The following is a 23,654-nucleotide window of genomic DNA, read 5'->3' as shown; positions in this document are numbered from 1 at the left end:
GGTCGTCATTAGAATGCTTGATATACCACATTAATATGCGATCTTGCAGTACGCTCACCAGTGTAGCCTTTTTAATATTATCATCCACAATGCCCTATGCTTCCCATACTACTCTTACCACGAACCAGAATTGGTCTGGATCTTCATTTCCTACTCCTCTGAACACCGGCAGTTTGATCGCACTTGCCATACTGAGCTGTGGTGGTGGCAGAGGTGGAGTGGGTGGAGATGGAGGTGAGGAGGGTGAAATGGGTGGCGGTGTGGGTGGGGGTAGTAAACGTGGAATTCTCTGTCTTATCAAACTGACCACGCTTCTCGGATAGATTTTTGCAACCTCCTCCTCAGGGTGCGACCCGTATAATACCCAAGTCCCTTGCTACTTAACTAATTACTTAACTTGTGTGTGTAAGATTTATGGTTATTACAGCATATTCAGCAATCATATCAGTGCGCGCGATACATAAACCAATACAAACATAAATAAGATAATGCACAACAAATACACAGAAATAGGAATCAACTTCTCTTTTATTAATCTTCAATCTTACTTACAAACTCAACACCACCCTGCGCACTCAGCTGCAGGGGTCCGCGCACTCAGCTACAGACTCTACTAAGCCTCTGCGCACTCAGTTGCAGAGCCTCTTCCTACTACTACGACCCAATACACTTAGAATCCTACTCTAAGCTCGAACCATTCCTTCACTACTTACTCTATCATCGACTATCTTTACAACTTAGAGCCTCGCTATATTTATACAATCCCATGGTCTGCGGACCATGGGTAGGCCGACATGACTTTATATTACATTACATTACTTTAGGGTGGACAACCCTATGACTTAACCTCTACTTCGTGCTCCGCACCCGCAATTCGCAGAGTCTTACAAAACCTTTGACCAAAAATTGGGCTTTGAGCCCCAAAACCTATTGTGGGGGGATTCCATGCCCAACAGACAAGAGAAACCCCGCATATTTGAAGGTCTTGCCCTGCTCTTGAGCTTCCTTGCCCACACAAGCCAACACCAGGCATTTCCTCGTAATACCAAACAAGTACATCGCGGAATTTCTTAAAAAGGTAGGTGAAGCTTGCAATTTCCTCAAGATTGCAATCTGCTCCAACATGGATGTTTTCTACGATGGTTGTCATGACAGAAATATCGATGAGAAATGTCTTTGAAATATTGGCCATGTTTCCTTCTGAGTCCAAAGTTTGGATAGTCGTATATGGTGAGGAAATGATTTCAGGTGCATCAGATGACATGATTTGAGGAGGCATCATGTCCGAATTAGATATCGAAACATGATGGTACGAGTCCTCCCAAGGTTTCTCTTCTAAACTCATGATCTCTCTAATAGCTTTGTTCATAGGTAGGACTTGATTGAGGGGATCGAAAGGAGTAGTTATGGGACAGGCAGTGGTACTATTGGTCGTGACCAAAGTGACCGAAGACTCGAATGGAGATTGAATGGCCTGGTAGGCCAATTCAACTGGTGATAGCGACATTTGTTCTCCATAACTGCAAATGTCGGAAGGGGCCGATAGGATCCAAGGATCAGTCAGTTCGTGAGGAATGGATGAAACCATATTGACCATCTGTGGAACTGTTGGTGGGAGAAGAGGGAAACAAACCATCAGGGAAGAGCCCTTAAGTAGATCGGTACTGATACTAATGTAAGAGTTAGCTACACCACCCACTAAGGGTACAGAGCCGTTGGGTAACAGGGAATAATCAAGGGTACTATATTTCCCTTGGTCCATTGTGACTATCTTTCCATCCAATGGAAATAGGATGATGTGAAATATAGTAGACACAATGGCAATCATGGCATAAGTCCAACTGCGACCCAACAAGAGATTATGGTTGAGCTTTCTATCTACGACTTCGATGTCCACCGTTACCGTTTTCCCATACAAGGTGTTGGGGTAGCTAGCTAGGTAACCTTTTGGGATGAAAGTGTGGCCATCGAAAGCTTTAAGGGAATTTGACGGCGGGGATAGGGTTGGAGAACCTAAAGTGAGCCAACATACTAGAACCATATCGTTGAAGAAGGAGCTCATGACACCATTAGAGAAGCTTGAAAGACTAGCTGAGGTAGAAGTCTACATGGATGTAGTTGTCATCATACAAAGGAGTATCTCTTGGTAACCTCATTAAAAGCATATATAGGACATATGGTTGAAAGAAATTTATCTAGCATGATAGAAGGAATTCATCATACATCATCATCATGAAAGGAGCATTTGCCAGATGAGGATAATATAGATCCTCTATTGGAATCTTCATTAGAAGGTTCACCTCCACCTGAAAGAAGCAAATGTCTCACTGATCATTCCACCTTGTGTGGAATCCATTGATTAGAAGGATAATTGTATGATGACAAAGGAATGTAATACGTCGAGATAGTTGAAGTACTTTCAATCAAGGAAGTTGCCAAAGGAAGACTAGATGACCAAAAGGAGAAAAGAGATATGTTTAAATCATGTGATCATATAGTTGCAGATAGCATGGGTAAATGCTCTACCTTGACAGCATGATCAAGGATCTCTTCCTTTGAAAAAATGCATGAAAGCATGGTTCACATATTGACTAGATGAAATCAACATAATATGTCTTCATATGGTATATGAGGTAGTTGACCAAGATGAACGAACTATGAGTTCTTGAAAAACAATATGTGAAGAAATAAAGAAGAGATCGTAAAAAATGCAACTACGTTCACAGGAAGTCAACATCCAACGACTAAGAATTGATCATCACATCTCCATAGAGAAGAGGATCGTGATAAGGTATGTAAAGAAAGGAGACCCTTGACATATAAAGTTTTGGAGATGTGTTTATGAATGTGCAGGATGTTGCAGGCAAGCAAGATGTCATGATGAAAGGTCATCACAAAAGGTAACTTTGATTTGATGTCCACTTTTTTATTTTTGAATAACATCTGGATGGATTGATACAAGGCTACTGAAAAGAGAATTGTAGATATCACCTACAACTAGCACTCAAGTGATTAGATGAAAGATCCTAAACGAAACATGATGTGGAAAAGGTAGGTGTATGTAGAAAAGCCAAATGTGGACTAGAAGATCACTTTCCGACAGAGAGAAGGATGACATGACCAATATGACTCGTGAAGGAAAGTGATGGATGGTCAATGCCCTACAAAGAATTCCCTAAAGATGAAGACTCCATAATGTTAAAAATAAATTTCATCACATCAAAAGGAGGAGCTCAACAAGCAACCAAAGGTCCCATGATCTCCACTAAAGAAGAAAGTTGTTCTTGGAAGCAAGTCCTTGGAAGCAAGTCCATGGATAAGAAGGAACTTGGGTACATTCTTTTTATAGGAATGGGAACATTCCTTTAATGGAATGGGTATATCTTCCCTAAGTATGAGAGAGAGATAAACACATCATTATTGCATTCACTTTGGAAGAAAGAATGGATTGGGTAAGCATCTGGCATCTGACACTCTTTGAGGATGTGGTAGGGCATTCAAGATAAGAGTGGTTGTAAATGGCCAATATTCTTTGAGGACTAAGAATCCAATATAAGAATAGTCCTGGAAGGTCATACTATGTGAATACCCGAGTACGGTATGTACCTTGAGAGACAATGATGAAGGTGTCTATAAATCATTAGTCTCACTAGCATTGTGCTCTGATCTTGTGGAGTAATAAAGTTGTTAGTCAAGGCCTTGCTATGTGACAATGCTAGAAATTATGATGCTAAACATATGGGTTACCAATCCAACTCTTCTTATGAGAACTTCTCAAGGTTGTATTGTCCATGTACCTATTGATGTCAATTATGAATACCTCCCTAGTTAAGAGGGAGCGTTGAAAATGGTAACTAGTTTTGGTCTTCATAATTGTTTATGTACCATGACTTGATGTAATCAATGTACTTGTCAAAAGGAAATTATATTTTTCAAAAGAAAAATTATTTATTAAAGAATGGGTTTCTTGCCCATTGATTAATTTATTTAGTTTTTTGGCACCCATTGTGTGCCCTAGGGTTTTGCCAAGGTCATGATGTAAAGACCCTTGAAGGGCTCTTGGATCAATGTAAAAGAAATTATTTTTGTATGTAAAATGGCAAGAAACCACCAAATGATGGGTCGGCCAGCCCACCAAGTCAGGCCCACATGAAGTAGTTGCAGCCCACTCAAAAGACTATATATAGAAGACTCATTTGATCTCCTTGGACACAATCAAGAAGCTCGCAGATCCTAGAAGTCTGAAGCAAGAAGCATAGCAAGGAAGAGGAGAATGTCTATCAAGAAAGTCCTATGTTCGATTTGTGGCATCTTCTTATGTTTGAGAAGCTCGCACGTGTAAGGGATTTTTTTGTCTTAGTTCAGACCTATAATCCAGTGAAGAAAATCAATTCGAATTGCAGAAAGAAGTTCTGATTGGGTGGCTGGCCATCACTTGGTGGATTGTCTTGGTTAAGGTTTGGATGTCTTCCTTGAGAATTCTATAAGAGAGAGAAGTTTGGGTTTTCCCCTATGGAGGGGTTTTGCCCTGGCGAAGAGCCTAATTTTCTGGTGTTCTTGTGATCTTCTTTATTGGCATTGTCTTGATGATGATAATTATGATGATCTAATCTAATATCACAAGGAATGTCAATGCTTTAAGAGAAAACAATCAAAATAATTCTGAACACTGTATGCCCTAGTTTTCTTAACATACCCAAACTGCATAAATCGGTGAAACAGATTAGAATTAGAAAGACTGACCCTCTAACATAGGTGAGGAAAGCCAGCATAACCACCATGGCCCTAACTCAAGAGAGTATATATTCATGCAGAATATGACAATTCTGCTCCAAAAACCCAATTATAAAAGGAAGGCATCCCCATTTAAAGTAAAGTGACATTTTTCATAAAAGAGAAATTCCTATAAACCATGTGAGGTTCCACATTTCTCTGCCATGAAGTCTGATCATTCACTTTTGTCTTGCAAAATCACATTTTCGAATTAGGAGAGCTAACAACAAGAATGGCACATTCAGAGGCAATCCATTCCCATAATGCTCATGCAAATTCAGCAATCCCAGAACACATCCGCAGTCTCTGCTATAAGACAAATTACACAATACCCATCTGAGGTGGAATTTATCTCTAGCTGCCAGATTTTGGTTGAGCACTAACCATCCATGTCATAGAAGACAGGTTGCATTCATAAAGGGATTGACCATAGGTATATAAACTTCAGCTTCATGGCTCTAGAAAATGGATCTGGTATATATGACTCACATCTTGCAAAATAGCATTTGGTTACTTATCAACGGTATAAGCATATACTTCGATAAATATTTCTTTAACTGAAATCATAATCATGCTTTCAACTCAGCACCATTAAGTGCACTTACAACATAAGCATATACTTCCATTGAATACTTTAGTGAATATTGTGCTTGTGAAACTAATGCTTGATAAGAACAATTTTTTTGCCTATACAAGCATGAAATGTGATGTCAAACAAAAATCAGGGACAACCTAGGGGAAGTTTTAGGTTTTAACAGACGACCACTGGACAGAAGTGCGGTCATTTTATGCTGAATAACTGTGCCAATGCACAATTGTGATGAGACATTTTCGTTGTTTCCACTTAAGCAAGAATTCACTAAAACAATATTAACTTCTAATAACTGTTAAGGATTTTATTGGGGTCACATTGAGTAATACATGATTGGAAGATGGACCATGCAAAGGCTTGTGTGGAAGACATTTGTCAAGATCAATAAACAGGCACCACACAAAAACATGCCTCATTTCAAATTGCAGAAAAATATGCACAATGTATTCAAACTGTAAATAGCTATGACTGATCTGTACTGTCTAAAGATAGAATTGACAAAGTAGGAAAGAGTGTCTAGACATAAAAGATTTTGTGAGAGATTTTTCAACGAAAATCACATGGAGTATCATTTGTCGACGCGTTTCGAACCAACTAGTGTGGTTCATCGTCAGGACAAGTTGAAGAACAGATCCACCCTAGCATGATAAATAGCCTGAGCAGAGTCTCCAACGGCTAGATTGATTAACGGCTAATTTTGACCTTAGGAGCCAGGTCAAAATTATAATTTATTAATTTAATATTTTTACTATTTTTATTATTATTTTTCTCTGGAAATAAGTTAAATTAGGTAAATGGTTGGTTTTAAAAAGGAATTTATTTATAAAAATTAATAAATATAATTATAATACTAGGTTATTAAAAGTTAGGATTAATCATTTCAATGGTTGATTTGAAAAGAAAAGAAAATTTATTTATTTATTTAAATTATTTAATAATTAATATTGGTATTATACATATATATAAATATTTTTATACATAATAATAGGTTGACAAGTATTTTTATTCAATCATAATTTAATTCAATCATAACCATTAAATTATGATTGAATAAAAATACTTGTCAACCTATTATTATGTATAAAAATATTTATATATATGTATAATACCAATATTAATTATTAAATAATTTAAATAAATAAATAAATTTTCTTTTCTTTTCAAATCAACCATTGAAATGATTAATCCTAACTTTTAATAACCTAGTATTATAATTATATTTATTAATTTTTATAAATAAATTCCTTTTTAAAACCAACCATTTACCTAATTTAACTTATTTCCATAGAAAAATAATAATAAAAATAGTAAAAATATTAAATTAATAAATTATAATTTTGACCTGGCTCCTAAGGTCAAAATTAGTCGTTAATCAATCTAGCCGTTGGAGACTCTGCTCAGGCTATTTATCATGCTAGGCTGGATCTGTTCTTCAACTTGTCCTGACGATGAACCACACTAGTTGGTTCGAAACACGTCGACAAATGATACTCCATGTGATTTTCGCCGAAAAATCTCTCACAATCTTGATATGGATCACAGAAGCCTGAACTCTATAAATAAAAGATTTTGATTTTAAATTTTTAGAGTTATAGTTATGCCGAAAGAATGAACAGAAAGAAACATGTGATTATTTGTTGAAAAATATCATGCATTGGATACCATCAAGGCAGCAATGCTTCCGTGGCATTGATGTCCTCTACTAAATATAAATTACAAATGAAGTGCTGTCACGCACAAGCAGTCATGGCCACTCATTTTTGCTTCTCACTAGTATATTTAGTGTTTCCAACGAAGCAACTGCATGTAGAATGCCATTCATCTTATGGATGTGAAGAAGAAGCTACTCATTTTAGAAAATCGTGTTGTATGGAATTTTTATTGATATAATTACAGAGATCTGATGTACATAAATTGTATTCACAAGTATGCATAGTTGTTGACAAGAATATAATGAAACCTGCAAATCTGCAAAATTGAGGATTTTCTATCATGTGAGGCACTGAGGTCCTCCAATTTGTATATATGAATGATGACAGCAGAATATCTGGATGATATTGAAAACTGCTATCTCCTTAGAGATCCCCAATTGCGATTAACCTGGAAGTTCATATCACAATCCAAAAAATGGATCTCAACCATCACAAACAAAGATTCATGTTGATGCTAAATATGCAGTCCAACAATAGTGAATTATCTATATTTGTATGCAAAATGCAAACCTTAGGACTGGAAACTTTGGATGTTCTTGGTTCATCATAAGTCTCATCTTCATCATCATCAATGAACATTTGTCTGACTACAGTATTTCCAGATTTCCTTCCCCGTTTCCCAGTAGAGCCCGTAGCTCGTCCTCTACCTTTCCCTTGTGGAGCAGGTCTCTTGCGTCCTTTTGCACTTTTAGGGGTTTCATCAGGCTCCTGAAATCAATTGCCAAAGTACTCTTTGGTGTTTAGTAAACAACTAAATTTCCATTATATAAGTAATGCATACTTTGAACTTATAGCTGATATCTACTGGACTCTATAAAGCTGTATCCTCTCGTATTGAATTCTTTGAACACAGAACAGAAAAGAAAGTTAAAATATATCTCACCAAGCCATTGTCTGGTTCATCTATTTCTTCTTTTTCAATTTCATCACTTGAAAGTGAATTCACATCTTCTTCATCAACTACAACACTCCGTACCGCCACAGATGCTGCAGCTGATGCAGTTCTGAGAAAACAATACGTACAAAATAATCAGAACAGATGCCAGTCAGAAGAGTACAGGATGCACAAAAACAATAGTACAGCTACCACTGAAGATATTACTGCCTCCATCTCTGAATCAGTTTTCTCTTTTTCATGGAGCAGGGGTGGGGCTTGGGTCACTCTCCCTAAGGAACTGTGTAAAATATATCATGAATATCTTGACTATATCTGCTGAAAGCAAAGAGGACATTGTTGAGGATGCCCTGATTTTCTATAAAGCTCAGTACATGTGATTAAATTTTAGTCAGTAAAAGCAACTGTAGTCAAATTTGAAAAATCACTCCATCTCTGAAAACTGAAACCAGTAATGTATGTATTTGTGAGTTTGAATGTATTGTGATGCACTCTTACCTCTCTGAATGACGGCTTCCCATAGCAACATCCAAAGTGGTTTGCTTAAGACCACGTGAATCTCTTCCTCTTCCTCTACCCTTGGTACCTCTTCCTCTTTGAGTACTTTCTGGAATATTATCAGTTACTCTAGAAGAAGCTTGTGATGATTTTGTTCCACGGCCCCGACTCACAGCTTTTGACTTAGTGACTTTCACAGGTTCATCTTCTTCATCACTGAACGCACTCTGGCTGGCTAGTTGTAATGAGTTTTTATTTTTCATGCCCTGTATTAGAAAGGTATTATATAAGTAAATGGTAAGAAAATACAGTGGTAAAGTCAGCTCCTTAAGTCTCCGAAAAGGATCCATCATTTTGCTGTTAACTTGTATAAATAATATACAGCTTGATTTAGAAAATATAACACGTCAAATATGCTCATGAGATTATTGCCTGGGAAGGTCACACTAGTTTGGTTAAGAAAATATGATGTATATAAACAGTAGAAGTATATTCAGAATGATGATGCTTAACATTATCAACTGATCATACCTGTGAGGGCTGAGAGCTGGACCCAACTGACAAACCTGTCTTTGGACGTAATGCTCTCTCTTTTTCACGTTCCTAAATCAATTGAATAGATATTCAGAACAAGAGTTCATACTGTCTCTCACCAGGGAGGGCCTCCTAGAACAGTATTCCTAATATGTAGGCAATTGCAATTTCAACTGTATTACTGTAGTGTTATATACCTGCATGCATTGGCCCACTTTGTGGACTAAATCCTCCTCTTCTTTAATTTGCAATACATCTACTTCTTCCACAAGTTTATTCTGAGAAACAAGCAGACAATCCAACCAATGCATAGATATGTTAGTTGAAGTCACTTGCCAATTCAAGAAAACTTGAAACAATAACTTTATCAAGCCAATTCATTACCCGTGTCTCCTCAAGATTATGCTGCAAACAAGAGTGGAAAGCCAATTTATCGTCCTTGTTAACAAATTCATGCAGTGCAACATCTAGATCATTAACCGGAAGGATCTCCATCTTCTGCAAATACATTCAAAAAATAGTACAAGGATTTCATTGCATGGACATCCATCCATGTAGATTGCAGAAGATTCAGGAGAATAAGAGCATTCACAATTAATAAACACAATACTTTATAGAAAAGCAAAAGCTATAAATACTTGCATAATCTTTAAGAATATTAGTGCAAAGATGGAAACAAATTGCTTGATTTTGTAGATGGAAAACAGGTTGATGCAGGTAATATTAAAGTCTAAGACTTTTTTAGCCATTTGGTTCAAGCAACCAGATATACAAATAATGTAGCCAGCAAAATGTAACACGATACATATGACAAAAGATCTTTACATCAAATTGGGGGGAAATTGAGATATTAAAAATAATTTGACAAACCAAATTGATCTGTGTGAAGATCATGCAAATTGAGCAAAAACCATGTGTGGTGTCATTATGGTCGAATAATGCTGCACCAGACCATCGTAGCAGTTATAGTTCCTGACAAAGTACATGCCCAAAGTGCTAACCTTTGTATTGCACTAAGCACCACCACCACTTTGTTGCCAAACTCTAATCATGTAAACCTGTAATTACAACACTGAGCCCCTTCAGCACCAGCTTAGTATTAGACATCAGAGGCCACAAAAAGATACATTTGGTGACGAAAGTGGATATGGTCATCAGCAATATTGCACACAAGTCGCTAACCAAACTGTTGAAATTTGGGTAGCTCAGAAGGTATTTCCAAGTGGAGAAAACCCACAAAAAGTGACCTTGTGGGAAAGATACCCAAGGTTTGGGGTTTTGGCCCAAAGGAATGTGCTTAAAAGTTTAAAACCCAAGATGATGAATTTTATATTCTAATTAATCTTTAAGTGGTTGAGTGGGCAACACCTTAATGGACCAAGTATCCTATGGACAACTATATATTGGAAGCCAAAGGAGAGGCTTAGATACAAGTGCGAAGGACTTCATTTGTGTGTGAGGACAACCCTAGAAGGAGCCACAGCCAGGAGAAGAAGGCCGAGTCAAGAAATTCTGTTGATACGAGTTTTAGGTCTGGACAGCGAAGAAGAAGCAGCAGGCAGGCCACAGGGCTGAGCGTCGAAGTCTGGCCAAAATTTGAAGCAGCAGATGCCTTTGTTACAGGGGTTGAAAGAGCTTGTCTGTTAGGGCTAAACAGGTGCTAAAAGGAAAGGCCTACACAGAGCTGGGCAGAGGTCAAGGAGAAGGCCGTAGGCTGAACAGGAGCTGTGGATCTATGTCCAGTGGTGGCCAACAACAGAACAGAAGAGGCTGCAGGCCTAGAATAGCCTGAATAAGACTTCAAGGAAGGTTGGCTGAGTTGTTAGAAGGCTGTAGCAGCTAGCAGAGGTCTGATCAGCAGATGTAGGTGACAGAGGCCTAAAGGAACAGACTGTATATACAGGAGACCTGTAACAGCTGAGGGCTACAGGAAAGTGGATCATTGGGCTAAAGGATATTCTCAAATTGAAATATTCATATAAGAAAGGATCCAGATTGATAAGCATCAATGATGTTAACATCATCTGTAACAAACAAGGTTCGTACTATGCAGTAATCTTCAGAATACTTTGAAGACAAAGACATCCATTGTAGGACAAATAATTATATATAAGAATATCTGAATACAAGTGAGATAATTTTGATTACAACTAAGGGTCCTGTATATATAGCTAGATAGGTACCCTTTCACTACGGTCATGTCCATAGAGACATGCCTCTTCACTACTAATTATTAGTATATATATATATATATATATATAGATTCATAACATTGTGTTCCTCCTCAAAAAGATTTGTCTTCAAAGTTTATTGCATGACAAGGCATGGCATTTGTTTCTTTGTCTTTTAATATTTTTGCATCTTTCGGAATTCTTTGAATTGTCTTCTTCGTTGATACATGATTATAGGATCCTTTGAGTGATAAACAAAATTGTCATACTAAGAAAGGATAAGACCATCCTAAATTAATTTTTATGGAACTTGGCAATTACTTGATAGCTGGGATAATTTGTTACCGTCAATCTGGATTGTGCCGACATCATTGTCATTCAGAACATGAGTTTGTTGTTTCTGTTTTGTGCGATAAAGATACGCAGACTGATTGGGATGTCTGCTCTTGTGGTTCAGATGCCGATAAGGAGTACTGGCGATTTGACTTTCTCTTATCATTTGTTTGGCAATTTATTGATTTACTTTAGATGCCGATGTTGTTGAGTTGGTTACAGAACCTTCACTTGGAATGTTCATCATCTAAACTGCAACCTCTGAGTGTGTCTTTTCTTCAACTGGTTTATCTTTTTCTTGAGTTGTAATATTGACCGGATCAGTATTCATTCCATTCTCTTCAACTTGAATTTCTTCGTTTGAAGATTTTGACGCTTCCTTCTCAATAAGCTGTTGTACCTTGTTTTCCAATGACTTCTTGTCCTTCTTAAGTTTCTTAATTTGTGTTAATAATTTTTCACTATGGTCCTTAAGCCAAGAAACTTATTCATTCTTGTCAGCGGTGATTTTGTCAACTTCTCTTTGCATATTTTGTAATACTTTTTTACCTTCTTGAATAATTATTTTTGAAATATATTGTATCTCTTCTGGTGTTACTGAATTTAGATTCAATATCATGTCCTGTAGTGTTATTTTTTTCTTCCTATAGGAAAATGTTAAAAACTTCTTCTTCGTATTTAGGATGAAGGGCCCTAGAGTTTCCATCTAGGGCGAAGCCAAAATAATGTCACTATCGTCCTAAAATAAGGTTTTCACAGTGAATTGCGAGATAAAAGTATAATCTTGAATACTTAGTTGTAGATTGTTTCTACCGTATTGTTTGCCACTTGTTTCAATTATATTCGATTCAAGAATCACTAATTGGTTAGCACATTTAGTACTAACATAATTACTATCTTCAATAGAACTTATAGAGATTTTAATATCTCTTCCTGCAAGTGATCCTTTGATTTTAAATATTGCACTAACACATTTATTAAAGGTTTTAGGAAATCTTTCATTATTGGCCTCCATCTTTTCTTTTTCGGGATGAGCCTAGGGTTTTAAAAATAACCCCTTTAACTTAATTATAACTACTTTAAATAGCTTCATTAATATACCACTTAGGTACCTTAGTATTATTTTATTATAATACCCTTTCTTTTATTTTTCTATTTCCTTTTTACTATATATATATATATATATATATATATATATATATATATATATATATTCTTTTGTTAATTTATAGTTTGAATAAATATCACTGCAATTAAATACTATTTATTTTTTTCAAAGTCAAACTTCCTTTTGTTATCATAACTCTTTAATATCCTCTCTGATTCATAGGTATCAAGTCTTTCTACTACCAATGATAATGGAACGACACTAGGTTTGAAGCGAAATCCTTCGATTAATTAAACACTTCTAATATATTATTTTAGATCTGTTATGAAGTGTCGTATCAATATCTATGAACAGTCACACCGTATAAGCCACGAATTGATATGGTGTACAAAAGCAGTATGGCAAGTAGTGGAACGTGATTGCTACAAGTCGATGTAGCATATTTTTTTTGAATTGGTGAATTGGGGTTCGTGACTGTACAAAATAGGGGTATACAACATTTGTGGTTTGTCAGGAATCTAGCGGCTTTTGCATGGGCGAAAACTGGATTTGATTAGCAACAGTTGTGGCTGCAATGTGACAAGGTTGGCTTGTAGTCGTGGAGAGCGATTGAGCAAGGTCAACGGTGGATGGGTGAGGTAAGCAACGACAAAGCATAGGTCGCAGGGGGGTCAAGCTAATAGTGGAGGCACAAGCAAACAGGTGGTGTCATGGCTCAACGTTTGTTTGTGTCGTGTGACTGCAACAAATGTCTAGTGGCTACAGTTGTTATCGGGGAAGCTATGGTCTGTTTGTATGGCAGCTTGGCTCAGCGTCTTGTGTGCGGTGGGGGATTAGAGTGGGGGCATACGGCTGGCAGAATGTTGGTTGACGCAGCTAGTCAAAGCGGTGTGTCAGGTGGTCGGCGTGAACTAGGTAAGACTGTTTTAGCCACACACACACATATATGAAATTTTAACGTCCACGAGACTAGATATAGTCTATTGGAACACTAGCTTCCCTGCATTTTTCCGTTTGCAATTCAATCCTCTTATTATTCAAATTAATGATGAGCTGACCCAACCTTCTAACAGTCTCCTCACAGAAAAGACACGGCCAAGGAACCAATGTTAACACACTGTTGTAACCCTCACTATTGTCTCTGAAAGCATCACATTCCAAAATGAAATGTTTTTCCGATTCCACTGTCCCAGAAGTGCAAAAAGTAGACACCTGCTCTTCCCAAGCTTCTTTAGGTCTTTTCCACTGACCTATTATGCACCGCAGTTGATGCAAGTTAGTTCTTAATTGAGCAATAAGAATCTTTGTTCTCCATGAAATGCTAGCTCCAATGTACTCTTTTTGTTGGAGATCACACGTGGGGTTGAATTCTTGAACATAGTACTTCTTTCTACCCAACTCTTTTCCCCATATATGCTTACAAAACTTCTCCATAACATAACTCTTTAAATTCTTGCTATTTGTGGGACATGCATTGAGGTAAATATTCCATTTTTGCATCCATTTGTTGTTTTGTCTCATCCATGATTTCTTTCTTTCACTCATTCCTTCATTGAAGATAACTTTAGGCCATCTACCTTCTCCCATTTTCTCAATTCTCTGAAGATACCTTATGAGACGCACCATAGCAATTGCTTCGATGGAAGTTGCTCCTATTTCACTCAGTGTTATCTCATAAGAAACCGAACTTTTTATTTTAAACTTGCTCATGATCAAGCATTTTTGGATTTTCTCAATTTGCTTCCATTTTGAGACGAGGATGTTGCTAGCCCACAATTCACACCCATATAATATCACTAGACAAACTAGGAGCCCAAAAGCACTTTAATTGTTTTCCAATCCCATAACTCTGCCTCTCTACATCTGTTTTGAAGAGCATATAATGCTTTCCACCCTCCTAAAATTCTCTTCTTTCTACAATGCTCCCAATTAAGTTTGTTGTTGAAATCAATCCCGAGGTACTTGTATTCATTTACTTCTTCAAGAATATTACTTTCAAAGAAGAACGTATGTTGGCTCTGCTTCTTTTTATTTGAGAAAATCATTATTTTGGTATTGTTGGTATTGACTTGCATCCCCACTACTTTACAAAATTGCTCAAGGGCATATAGGTGCATCTGCAATCCCTAGGCCGATTTAGCAATCAATACAAGGTCATCAGCATATAAAAGAAGCTTTATCACAAACTCCCCCAACCGAACACCATCCCCACCTTGCAAATTTAGCCACTCTTCCAATTTATCAATATATAAACCAAAAAGAGTAGGGGATAAAGGGCAGTGTTGCTTGACTCTGATGTCACTTCTAAAGCTTTCTAAAATGCCTGCTGAAGTTATAATTTTGACTTTCACCTCTTCATAAAGCCTATGGACAACAACTCTATAATGCAAAGGAATTTCAAGTTCTTCCATTCTACTCCACAACTTATCTCTAGGGACCGTGTCAAATGCCTTTTTGAAGTCAACAAAGTAGCAAAATACTTCTTCTTTTCCCTCCCAAACCTTTTCAATAATGTGTCTTAATGTGATACTCTGATCTACTGCAGAATGTTTCGGCCTAAAAGATGCTTGCCTTTTTGCACTCTTTTCTTTGACTTCCGCCCACTTACTGATTCTATTTTCCACCATGTTGTTGAAGATCTTTGCAAACAAAGGATTGATCATAATGGTTCTATATTTGGAAGGATTATTAATGTCTCCACTTTTAAAAAGGGGTATTGCTAGACTAGTTGTCCAATCTCTTGGGAATCCTTGCCGAATGACGTTGTTGAATATTTCCATGATGTGCAATGCAAGTATGTTCATTCCCCACATTAGATATTATGTTTGAAGTACCACCAAGTCCTTTGCCTTTCCTATTTCCAACTTATTAATTCCTGTCTCTACTTCCTGTAATGTGAAAAGCTTTGTAGTTGTGTTGATCTTGGGAGGAGGCTCCTCATCTGATTCTTTCTCATAGAGTTGTCTTGCATAGTCAAACCATTGATTGGTTGTAATATTATTTTCAATTTGCTTCTTCCTTGGTTGAAGTTCCTGCCAAAAATGCTTTGGGTGATTCTTGCCTAGATATATTAACTCTTCTTGCCTTGTTTGCATGAACTCATCTTTTTTCTTTTTTAAAATCTGCTTATATAACTTTACATTCATCTTCTTCTCGCCTGCTTCTTTCAAGGTTTTCCTTTCCATTCTGCTATTTTGCACTTCTCATGTGCACTCTGAATTATCTTTGTTAACTCGTGACTATTGAGGCTTTGGGAACCACTCTTCCCCTTCTGAATTGATCTCTCCAACATTGTTCTGAGGATAGTGCAATTTTCTTGTGTTAGAAGAATTTTTCCCCTTGATATCCATTGTCAAGAACATTGGGTTTTCCTCCTATGTTGTCTTTCATCCTAGATAACCGGATTCGTCCTATAGGCCCCACGAATCCCGAATCCAGCGTGTCCGACGTGATTCTGTCTAGATTCGTGTCCAAAACCAATGACACGTCGTGTCCTTTTCTGACACGTCGAATCCGACTGCGTGTCGCGATTTTCATCTGCGTGTCACGATTTTGGGAATCGTGTCCTGTTTCCAGGACTCGCTAAGCTCAAAAAGCGACCTGCGCGGGTATGAAAAGGGCGTGTTTGCTCATTACAGCCACGCATATTTTCATTTGGCAAGTGTTTTGTGAGCTGTTGGCAAGTGGAGAAGGGTTTGCAGCAAGGAGTTAAGGGAGTAGAGCATTCAACAAGGAGAATCGACCACCAAGTAAGTGCATTTCTGATCTATCATCTCACTGTTTCACTGTGTTCTGTATTTGGCACTATCTGGTTTCTCTCATATAGGTTGTGGACTATGTTAACTGCTTTTATAGCTATGTCTGTCCAACTGTGTTTTCTTGATTAAAATTTATCACATCTACTCCCATCATGTTTGTCTTTTTTCCATGCTTTTTGTGGAGCTGTGGTTGTCCCAAGCAAATATAACTGCTGCCGTGGTGGTCTGAATATGTGGTTTGACTCTACATCGTAGTAAAAGACTTGTAAACCAAATGCACAGTGGCTTTAATTAATCTCGTGTGCGTTCCTGTCCTCTAATTTTGGGGTTTCAGTTGGAAACTCACACTTCAACACCAACAAACAAACGGATAATTTAGTTTCTGGAGTTCAAAATAGGAGGGTTTCTAACTATATTTCTCGCAAAAGGTTCAATGATGTCTCTCCTTCGATAAAACTAAGCTACTCACCAGTCTCCTTGGAAGACAGTATGGGCAGATAGATGTCATTGGAACATGATGCAGATGGATATGTGTATCTTGCCTTAGCAGGGGTTGCAGGGTCACCCATTGTAAGCAAATAAAATATTTTGCAAGAAACTACAGCATTTATCCCTCAAAATCAATGTTGCCCATTTTAGCTTATCCTATTTGCAAGTCTTTTCTTCATTTCTAACATGGACTCGCAGAGAACTCCCTTCTCATCAGTGGAAACATTTATCTGCCCCTCGTTTCTATAGTTGATTTTTATTGATATTAAAGCTCTCTTGACATATTTCAAGATTCCATTTGTTCAAACTTCACATGTTTCTTCCCATGAGTGGGAAATTAGAAAGTTGGAATATAATTTCTATCACTGTTTGAGTTATCAAATATTATCCAACTGTGCTTTCTTGATATGGTCAACCATATCTAGTCCTGTCATGTATGTCTTTCTTCCATGCTTTTTCTGGCCGCTGTTGTTGTCCTGAGCGAGTAGAATTGCTGTTGTGGTGGTATGAATCTTTTGTAAATTGTTTCCATTATTTCCCCGTGTTTAAAATAACCCCTGCAAGAGAGTTAATTTGTTCTAAAGAGTTCCATCTCTATTCATAGCAATTGCTTATGATTGCAAGGTGATCAATACAGGGGGTTTTGTGAGTTTGTGTGTTAAATGTGACTGGCATTTCACCTCCATTTTTTTGCATTTCTTACAGCAGTTTGTATATGATTTTTTATTTACAAATTTGTGCATGCTTTGTTCATTTCTTTTGCAGTATTCATGGCTCAATCAAAGGCAGCAGTTAGGGGGCAAAGGAAGGGCAAGAATGTCATGGGTGGAAATGCCCCTCCTCCCCCAATATCATCAGAGTCTGCTGCAAGTAATGTTGAGGGAAGAGGACCTAAAGACAGTGATAAATATCCATTGTGGAAATATGTCACAAGAGAGGATGGGCCAAACACCAAGGGAAAGGGAGGAGGAAATGTCCAATGGAAATGCAACTTTTGTAACATTTCTTTCAAAAGCACATATTACCGTGTGAAATCACATTTGTTGGCTTTACCTGGTTGTGGGATTGGAGCTTGTAGAGCTGTTTCTTCACAAAAGAGAAAAGAATTGGAAAAGGAGGCCAATGTTGGTATGGAACATGTGGCTTCAAAATCAAAAAAACCCAAGAATGAAGACCCCCTTCCATTTTTGAGGAAAACCACCACCAAATTTCCATTTGAGAGTTCTACTTCTACTGGGGGACAAGCATCAAAAAGAAGAGCATTTGGTCCAATGGACAAGATTTTCCAAAAAGAGAAACGGGAAGAGCTTGATCTCACCATTGCCTTCTTCTTCTATCAAAACTTCATATCATTTAATGTTGCACGTTCACCTCTATTTATTGAGATGTGCCAAGCTCTAACTCAAGGGGCTCCAGCAGGGTATGTGCCTCCTGGGTCAGAGAAGCTGAGAACCACATTGTTGACGAAGGCAAAAAAAGAGGTGCAACAAATGCTTGAGCCTATTGTAGCATCATGGCCAACATCTGGGGTTACCATTGTTTTTGATGGATGGACAGATCCAGCATGACACCCAGTCATCAACTTCATGGTGTCTTCCTTGAGTGGTCATGTTTTTATGAAAGCAGTGGATACACTTGGCGAATACAAGGATGCACAATTTATGGGTGAGTTATTTATTAAAGTTATTGAAGATGTAGGTGTTGATTCTTGTGTGCAAATCATTACAAATAATGCATCTGTTTGCAAGGTTGTTGGCATGATTGTGGAAGCTAAATATCCACAAGTGTTTTGGACACCTTGCATTGTCCATTCATTGAACTTAGCACTGAAATCCATTGCTTCTGATGTGCTTTGGATTGGAAGCATTATTGAGGATGCAAGACATATCTGTAACTTTGTGCAAAACCATACAAATGCCCTCACTATCTACAAGGAGTACAGCAATCTATCATTGTTGAAGATTGTTGATACACGGTTTGCATCTTCATTCATGATGTTGAAGAGGTTGAGGGAGGTCAAGACCGCTCTTGGTTCCATGGTTATTTCTGAGTTTCGGTCTTTTTGGAGAAAGACAAATCAAGTAGCCTCTAAAAGAGTGAAGGACACAGTGCTAGATGATGCTTGGTGGGAGAGGGTAGATCTAATTATTCGGATCATGGACGCTATCATTTCTTTGCTTCGAGTTGCAGATACAGACAAACCCATCCTAGGAGAGGTTTATGAGGGATGGGATTCCATGATTGAGTCTGTGAGGAGCATTATTCTACAGAGTGAGTGCCTCGAGTATGAGAAATCACCAGAGGCCTTCTGTGATACCATACATGATATTCTTGTCAGCAGATGGGACAAGAATTGTACACCTTTACATTATTTGGCTCACTCATTGAACCCCAAATACTACAGCCATGAGTGGCTGAACGGTGGACCTTCCCGCAGATTCCCTCCTCACATGGATGGTGAAATCTCACAAGGGAGGAAAGAGGCATTTAGGCGGATTTATCAGGATACTGCATTGCTTGCTGAGGTGGAGGATGCCTTTGCAGAGTTTTCCACTGGTAGTGGTCGATTTGGAGGTTATGATGTGATTAGAGACAGGGGGGCTAAGAAGCCCTATTCTTGGTGGGAAAATCATGGGGCAACAAGCCCTCCTCTTCAGTAGTTAGCCATGAGGCTCCTCTCTCAGGTGACTTCATCCTCTTGTTGCGAGAGGAATTGGAGCACATATGGGAATTTGCATAGTGTGAAGAAGAGCAGGCTTGAGCAGTCCAGGGCAGAGACAATGGTGTATGTGCACACCAACCTTCGTCTTATTTACAGGGAAAGGGAAGAGTGGTTAAGGGGAAAGACAAAGATGTGGGATGTCTTTCCTGATGATATGGGTCTGGACACCACTGTTGAGTTGGCATTGGCCAACATGGATCTCAATGATCAAGTGCCAGAGCCTGTTAGATTTGATGACTTAGAGGGGTCAACCTCCACACAAGCAGATGCAGAGGCGACTATGGATACAGGGGAGGAGGAGGATGCAGAGGAGAGCAGTGGGGACCATGATGATGAGGACAGTGATGCTGATTGATGCCTTGAGGGTTGTACACCTGTAGTTGTTTTATATTTTCTATTTCTATTTGCCATTGGCATTGCACCAGCACTACCTATGTAACACATTTTGATTTGATGACTTAATGAGAAAACTACAGTTGTCAGTGTGTTTATCTTACTATCTTGTAGTTGTAAGTTGTCTTTCAGTTATGAATTATGAATCATGATTTAAATTTTAATAGATTTATCATTTATGTGACTAGTACCACTGACATTTATTTGAATTTTGTATGTACTATGCATGCTAATAGCTATAGATGAAGATCTATGTTTGAAATCAATAAATTTGTATCATTAATTAAAATTTGTGTAAGAAATATCTATTTTTTAATATATATATATAGATATATATTTTAATAAAATAATATATAACAAATCCTACGTGTACTGTTCCGGGGGGTCAACGTGTCCGAATCCGACACCATGAATCTCGAATCCTACGTGTCCCAAATCCCCGTGTCAGGTGACTTAGCTTTCATCTAACCAAGATAACTTTATATACATTGTGTTATGGTCTGATTTTAAGTCCCACATGTCCTCTCCAATCTTAACTTCATCTATCCTTTCTATCAAGCTTTGTGAACAAATAATGCAGTCAACAACACTTGCCCCATTGTATGTGTTGCAAGTGAACTTCCCAGACCTTTTCCATTTATCTAGACCATTGCAGATAATTAAGTTGAAAGCACCACACAACGTGAGCAACTCCTCTCCAAAATGATTGCTAACTTTGTCATCTTCTGAACATCTCAACCATTGGGATTCTCCTCTTCAATGAGCCAAATAGGATTGTGATCCTCTTTGCAACAAAAAATACTAGCTTGTTGATTTGTTGTTCTAGCATTGAAATCTCCCACTAAAATAACTTCTCCCTGCTGAGAATATACAACAATATCTTGCTTTAAAGCTGCATATGGGTCTTTGCTATCTAGCCCCTTATTTTTGTAAGTTTTTGAGACTTGAGGTGCAAAATAGCATGCTGCAATTCTTATGTGGTTCTCATTCTCTGTTATTTTGAACCATAAATATTGCTTATTTGTATCTTCTTTCACAAACTGTATGTGACGACCTTCTTTTTCTTTCACTAAAACTAGTATTCCTCCATACCCTTTGCCATTTTCTGCTGCCTCATTCCAAACTGCTAATTTCAAATAACCATCAAACATAGGAGTTTTACAACCATCATGTTCATGAGTTTTTGTGAGACAAATTATGTCTCTACCTTCTGCAATAGGCCCTATCCCAGGTCCCCTCCTCCAAGGGTAACCTCTACAGTTCCAACAAACTAGACTTAGGTAGACCTAGGTAGGATTTGATTGCTACGCGGCTTGGCACACAAGACTCAAATTTGATCTTGTTGATCTTGTTGCTTTCCATCCACGTTGATCTTGTTGCTTTCCTCCCTATTATAGAATTAACTGTTTTTTCTACAGCTCGATGTCTCCCCACCTCTTCTCTAGAGGTACATGAGAACTCATGGCACAATCGTCATCCTCTTCTACCTCCTTTTCTGCCTTCATTAGCATTGCCTCAGAGTCAGGCGCCTCTCCCTTATTCTTCTTCCTCGAACACTGGTTCGCATAATGCCCCAATTCCCCACAGTTGAAGCACTTTATCTTGGAGAGGTCCTTTTTCTTCCTCTTCTCCTACTTCCCCGCAGATGCCAAAGTTGCATCCTCTTCCTCCTCTTTCTTGATCCGGACTCCTTTGCTGCTACTTCCCGTCTTGGACAGTCGTCTGATCTCTTCTTGGCGAAGAGTCGCCCACAATTCTTCCCAATCTGGAAGATTTGCTCTGCCCAGAATACTCTGGACGAATGTCTCCCACTCCTCGGAGACTGCATTTAGAGCGGTCCTCACCATCAACTCCTGATCTGGCGTGGCCCCTATGGAAGTCAGTTGGTCCCAGATCTCCTTCAATCTACCAAGGAAGTGATCTATCTGCTCCCCCTTCTGCATCTGGTATGACCGCAACTAATTCTCAAGTAACATCTTCCTCTGCACGGAAGTGTGTTGATACAATGTCTTCAAGGTGTCCCACATTTCCTTGTCAGCAATATGCTGGACCACATGATCCTTGACCCCATCAAGGATTATGCATTTGGCCTTGGCCATTTCTTCGTCGTACTTTTCATTGTCAACTGGGTCAACTGGGATAGCCATTGTTCTCAAGGCAAAGGCCTTGATGCGATGTCTATCTAGAATGGACAGGATCTTGGCCTTCCAAACGACAAAGTTGGACGCCCCGTCCAACCTGTCCTGATCCCTCAGTCCATTCATGGCCATCTCTCTACTCTTCCTTTCGACTCCTCCGAGTCTCTACTTCCCTCTGGAAGTTCTCTCTTCGACTCCCTTTGAGTTGCTACTTCCCTCCTGGAAGTTCTCTGCTAGACTCCCTCTGAGTCTTGATTTCCCTCCTGGAAACCCACCTGCCAACCATCGAGTCGCACCTCTCTGATCTCCTATGCACCTGCAACACTGATCTGGATTTCTTGGCTAGAAATCCACCTAGGTAGCGACTCCCTCTACCTTGGTTTTGCCCCGTTAGGTATTGTTCTGTCTCGGCAACAACAGCACCCCACCAGCTTCACTCCTCGCAATCCGCCCACAGCGTCCTATGCCCCAGCAACTAAAGGACTAAGCCTCTAGGCTCTGCGGAATCCCGACACTGGCTGAAATGCTCCCCTAGCCAATTGCATCAACCCTCTTGGTCTATGCGTGGCTCTTTGTGAGCCTTTTCTGCCCTCCTCAGCATCTGCGCTGGCCTCTCCCTGGCTCGACCTGATGACGCAGTCTCTCTGCGTCAACCCTTCTCTACCGCTTTCTGCTAGGAACAGCTTCTATCACTTTGGACAGTTGTTTCTGCTGCAAATGCTCTGATTCAGCTGGTGCCTTCAGCTCTGTTGTGATCTGCAACCACGCTCTAATACAATGTTGAAATTTCTAAGTATTATCGTTAGAAATTTTATCTATATTTCTTTGGTTTATTTCTCCTACTTGTCAATTACAAACAAGTTATTTAATCATATAAACACTGAAACAAACAAAATACAGTCTCAACCATCTACAGATCAACAGCTGAAAGAAATAGCCAACACACAAGTGACACCGTTATTTTTGGACATCTCGTCCTGGAAAAACCCAACTTAGGAAAACCAGTGAAGCAATTCTGAGGGTTATTTTATTATGTCGTCTTTCAGAGTATAACTAGGTGCTAAATTGGCTCACTCAACAGAGAAAATAATCCAGTAGTAATACCTCTCTATTTGGAAGTAGATATTCAGAAATTTTGCCCCACGAAACCCTTTCTAGCACAATCTAAAGCTTAGCGTCAGCCCACCCGACCTCTATGTCAGCCCAAAACTCACTGCGTCAACCCTCTAAGGCTCTGCGCAGCCTCTACGGCCCTCTGCGTCACTCCTGCAGCCTCTGCATGGATGAGGCAGGCTCTGCTAGCCTCTACGCAGTCTCTTCTGCCTCTGTGTGGCTCCCTCTGGCTCAACGTCTACCTCTCTCTACTTCTGCGCTGGTCTCTCAGCACTATCTCTGCCTCTTTGTCTCGTACTCACTACCCGTCGCTGCAATTGATCACTGATTCGACTTCTCTTAGCAAACCCCTCTAGAGAACCGAATCACTGATCACTCTGGTGTGTTTTCCAACTGACCCTCAAGCCTCTTCTTATAATTTTCCT

At 38.9% G+C, this 23,654-nt stretch overlaps 1 protein-coding gene across 3 annotated transcripts in view; it reads right to left on the bottom strand.

The window, feature by feature from the left end:
• Window positions 1-7,215: 7,215 nt before the first annotated feature.
• Window positions 7,216-23,654, bottom strand: part of LOC149156421 (double-strand break repair protein MRE11-like) — a 323,361-nt gene continuing 306,922 nt past the window's right edge. For all 3 annotated transcript variants that reach the window (XM_089438150.1, XM_089438149.1, XM_089438148.1), the window contains 7 exons: window positions 9,389-9,502; window positions 9,202-9,282; window positions 9,002-9,073; window positions 8,471-8,736; window positions 7,961-8,081; window positions 7,588-7,785; window positions 7,216-7,465 (listed from right to left, as the gene is read on the bottom strand). In XM_089438150.1, coding sequence (XP_089294276.1) covers window positions 7,433-7,465; window positions 7,588-7,785; window positions 7,961-8,081; window positions 8,471-8,736; window positions 9,002-9,073; window positions 9,202-9,282; window positions 9,389-9,502 — 885 coding nt within the window. In that variant the 3' untranslated portion in view covers window positions 7,216-7,432. The remainder of the gene's footprint in view (window positions 7,466-7,587; window positions 7,786-7,960; window positions 8,082-8,470; window positions 8,737-9,001; window positions 9,074-9,201; window positions 9,283-9,388; window positions 9,503-23,654) is intronic.

Source organism: Pinus tabuliformis, chromosome 9 (genome assembly GCF_031772625.1).
Source record: "Pinus tabuliformis cultivar Carrire ecotype Pingquan chromosome 9, CPIR1, whole genome shotgun sequence".
Taxonomy (NCBI): domain Eukaryota; kingdom Viridiplantae; phylum Streptophyta; class Pinopsida; order Pinales; family Pinaceae; genus Pinus; species Pinus tabuliformis.
This window is presented reverse-complemented; position numbering and strand designations above follow the sequence as displayed.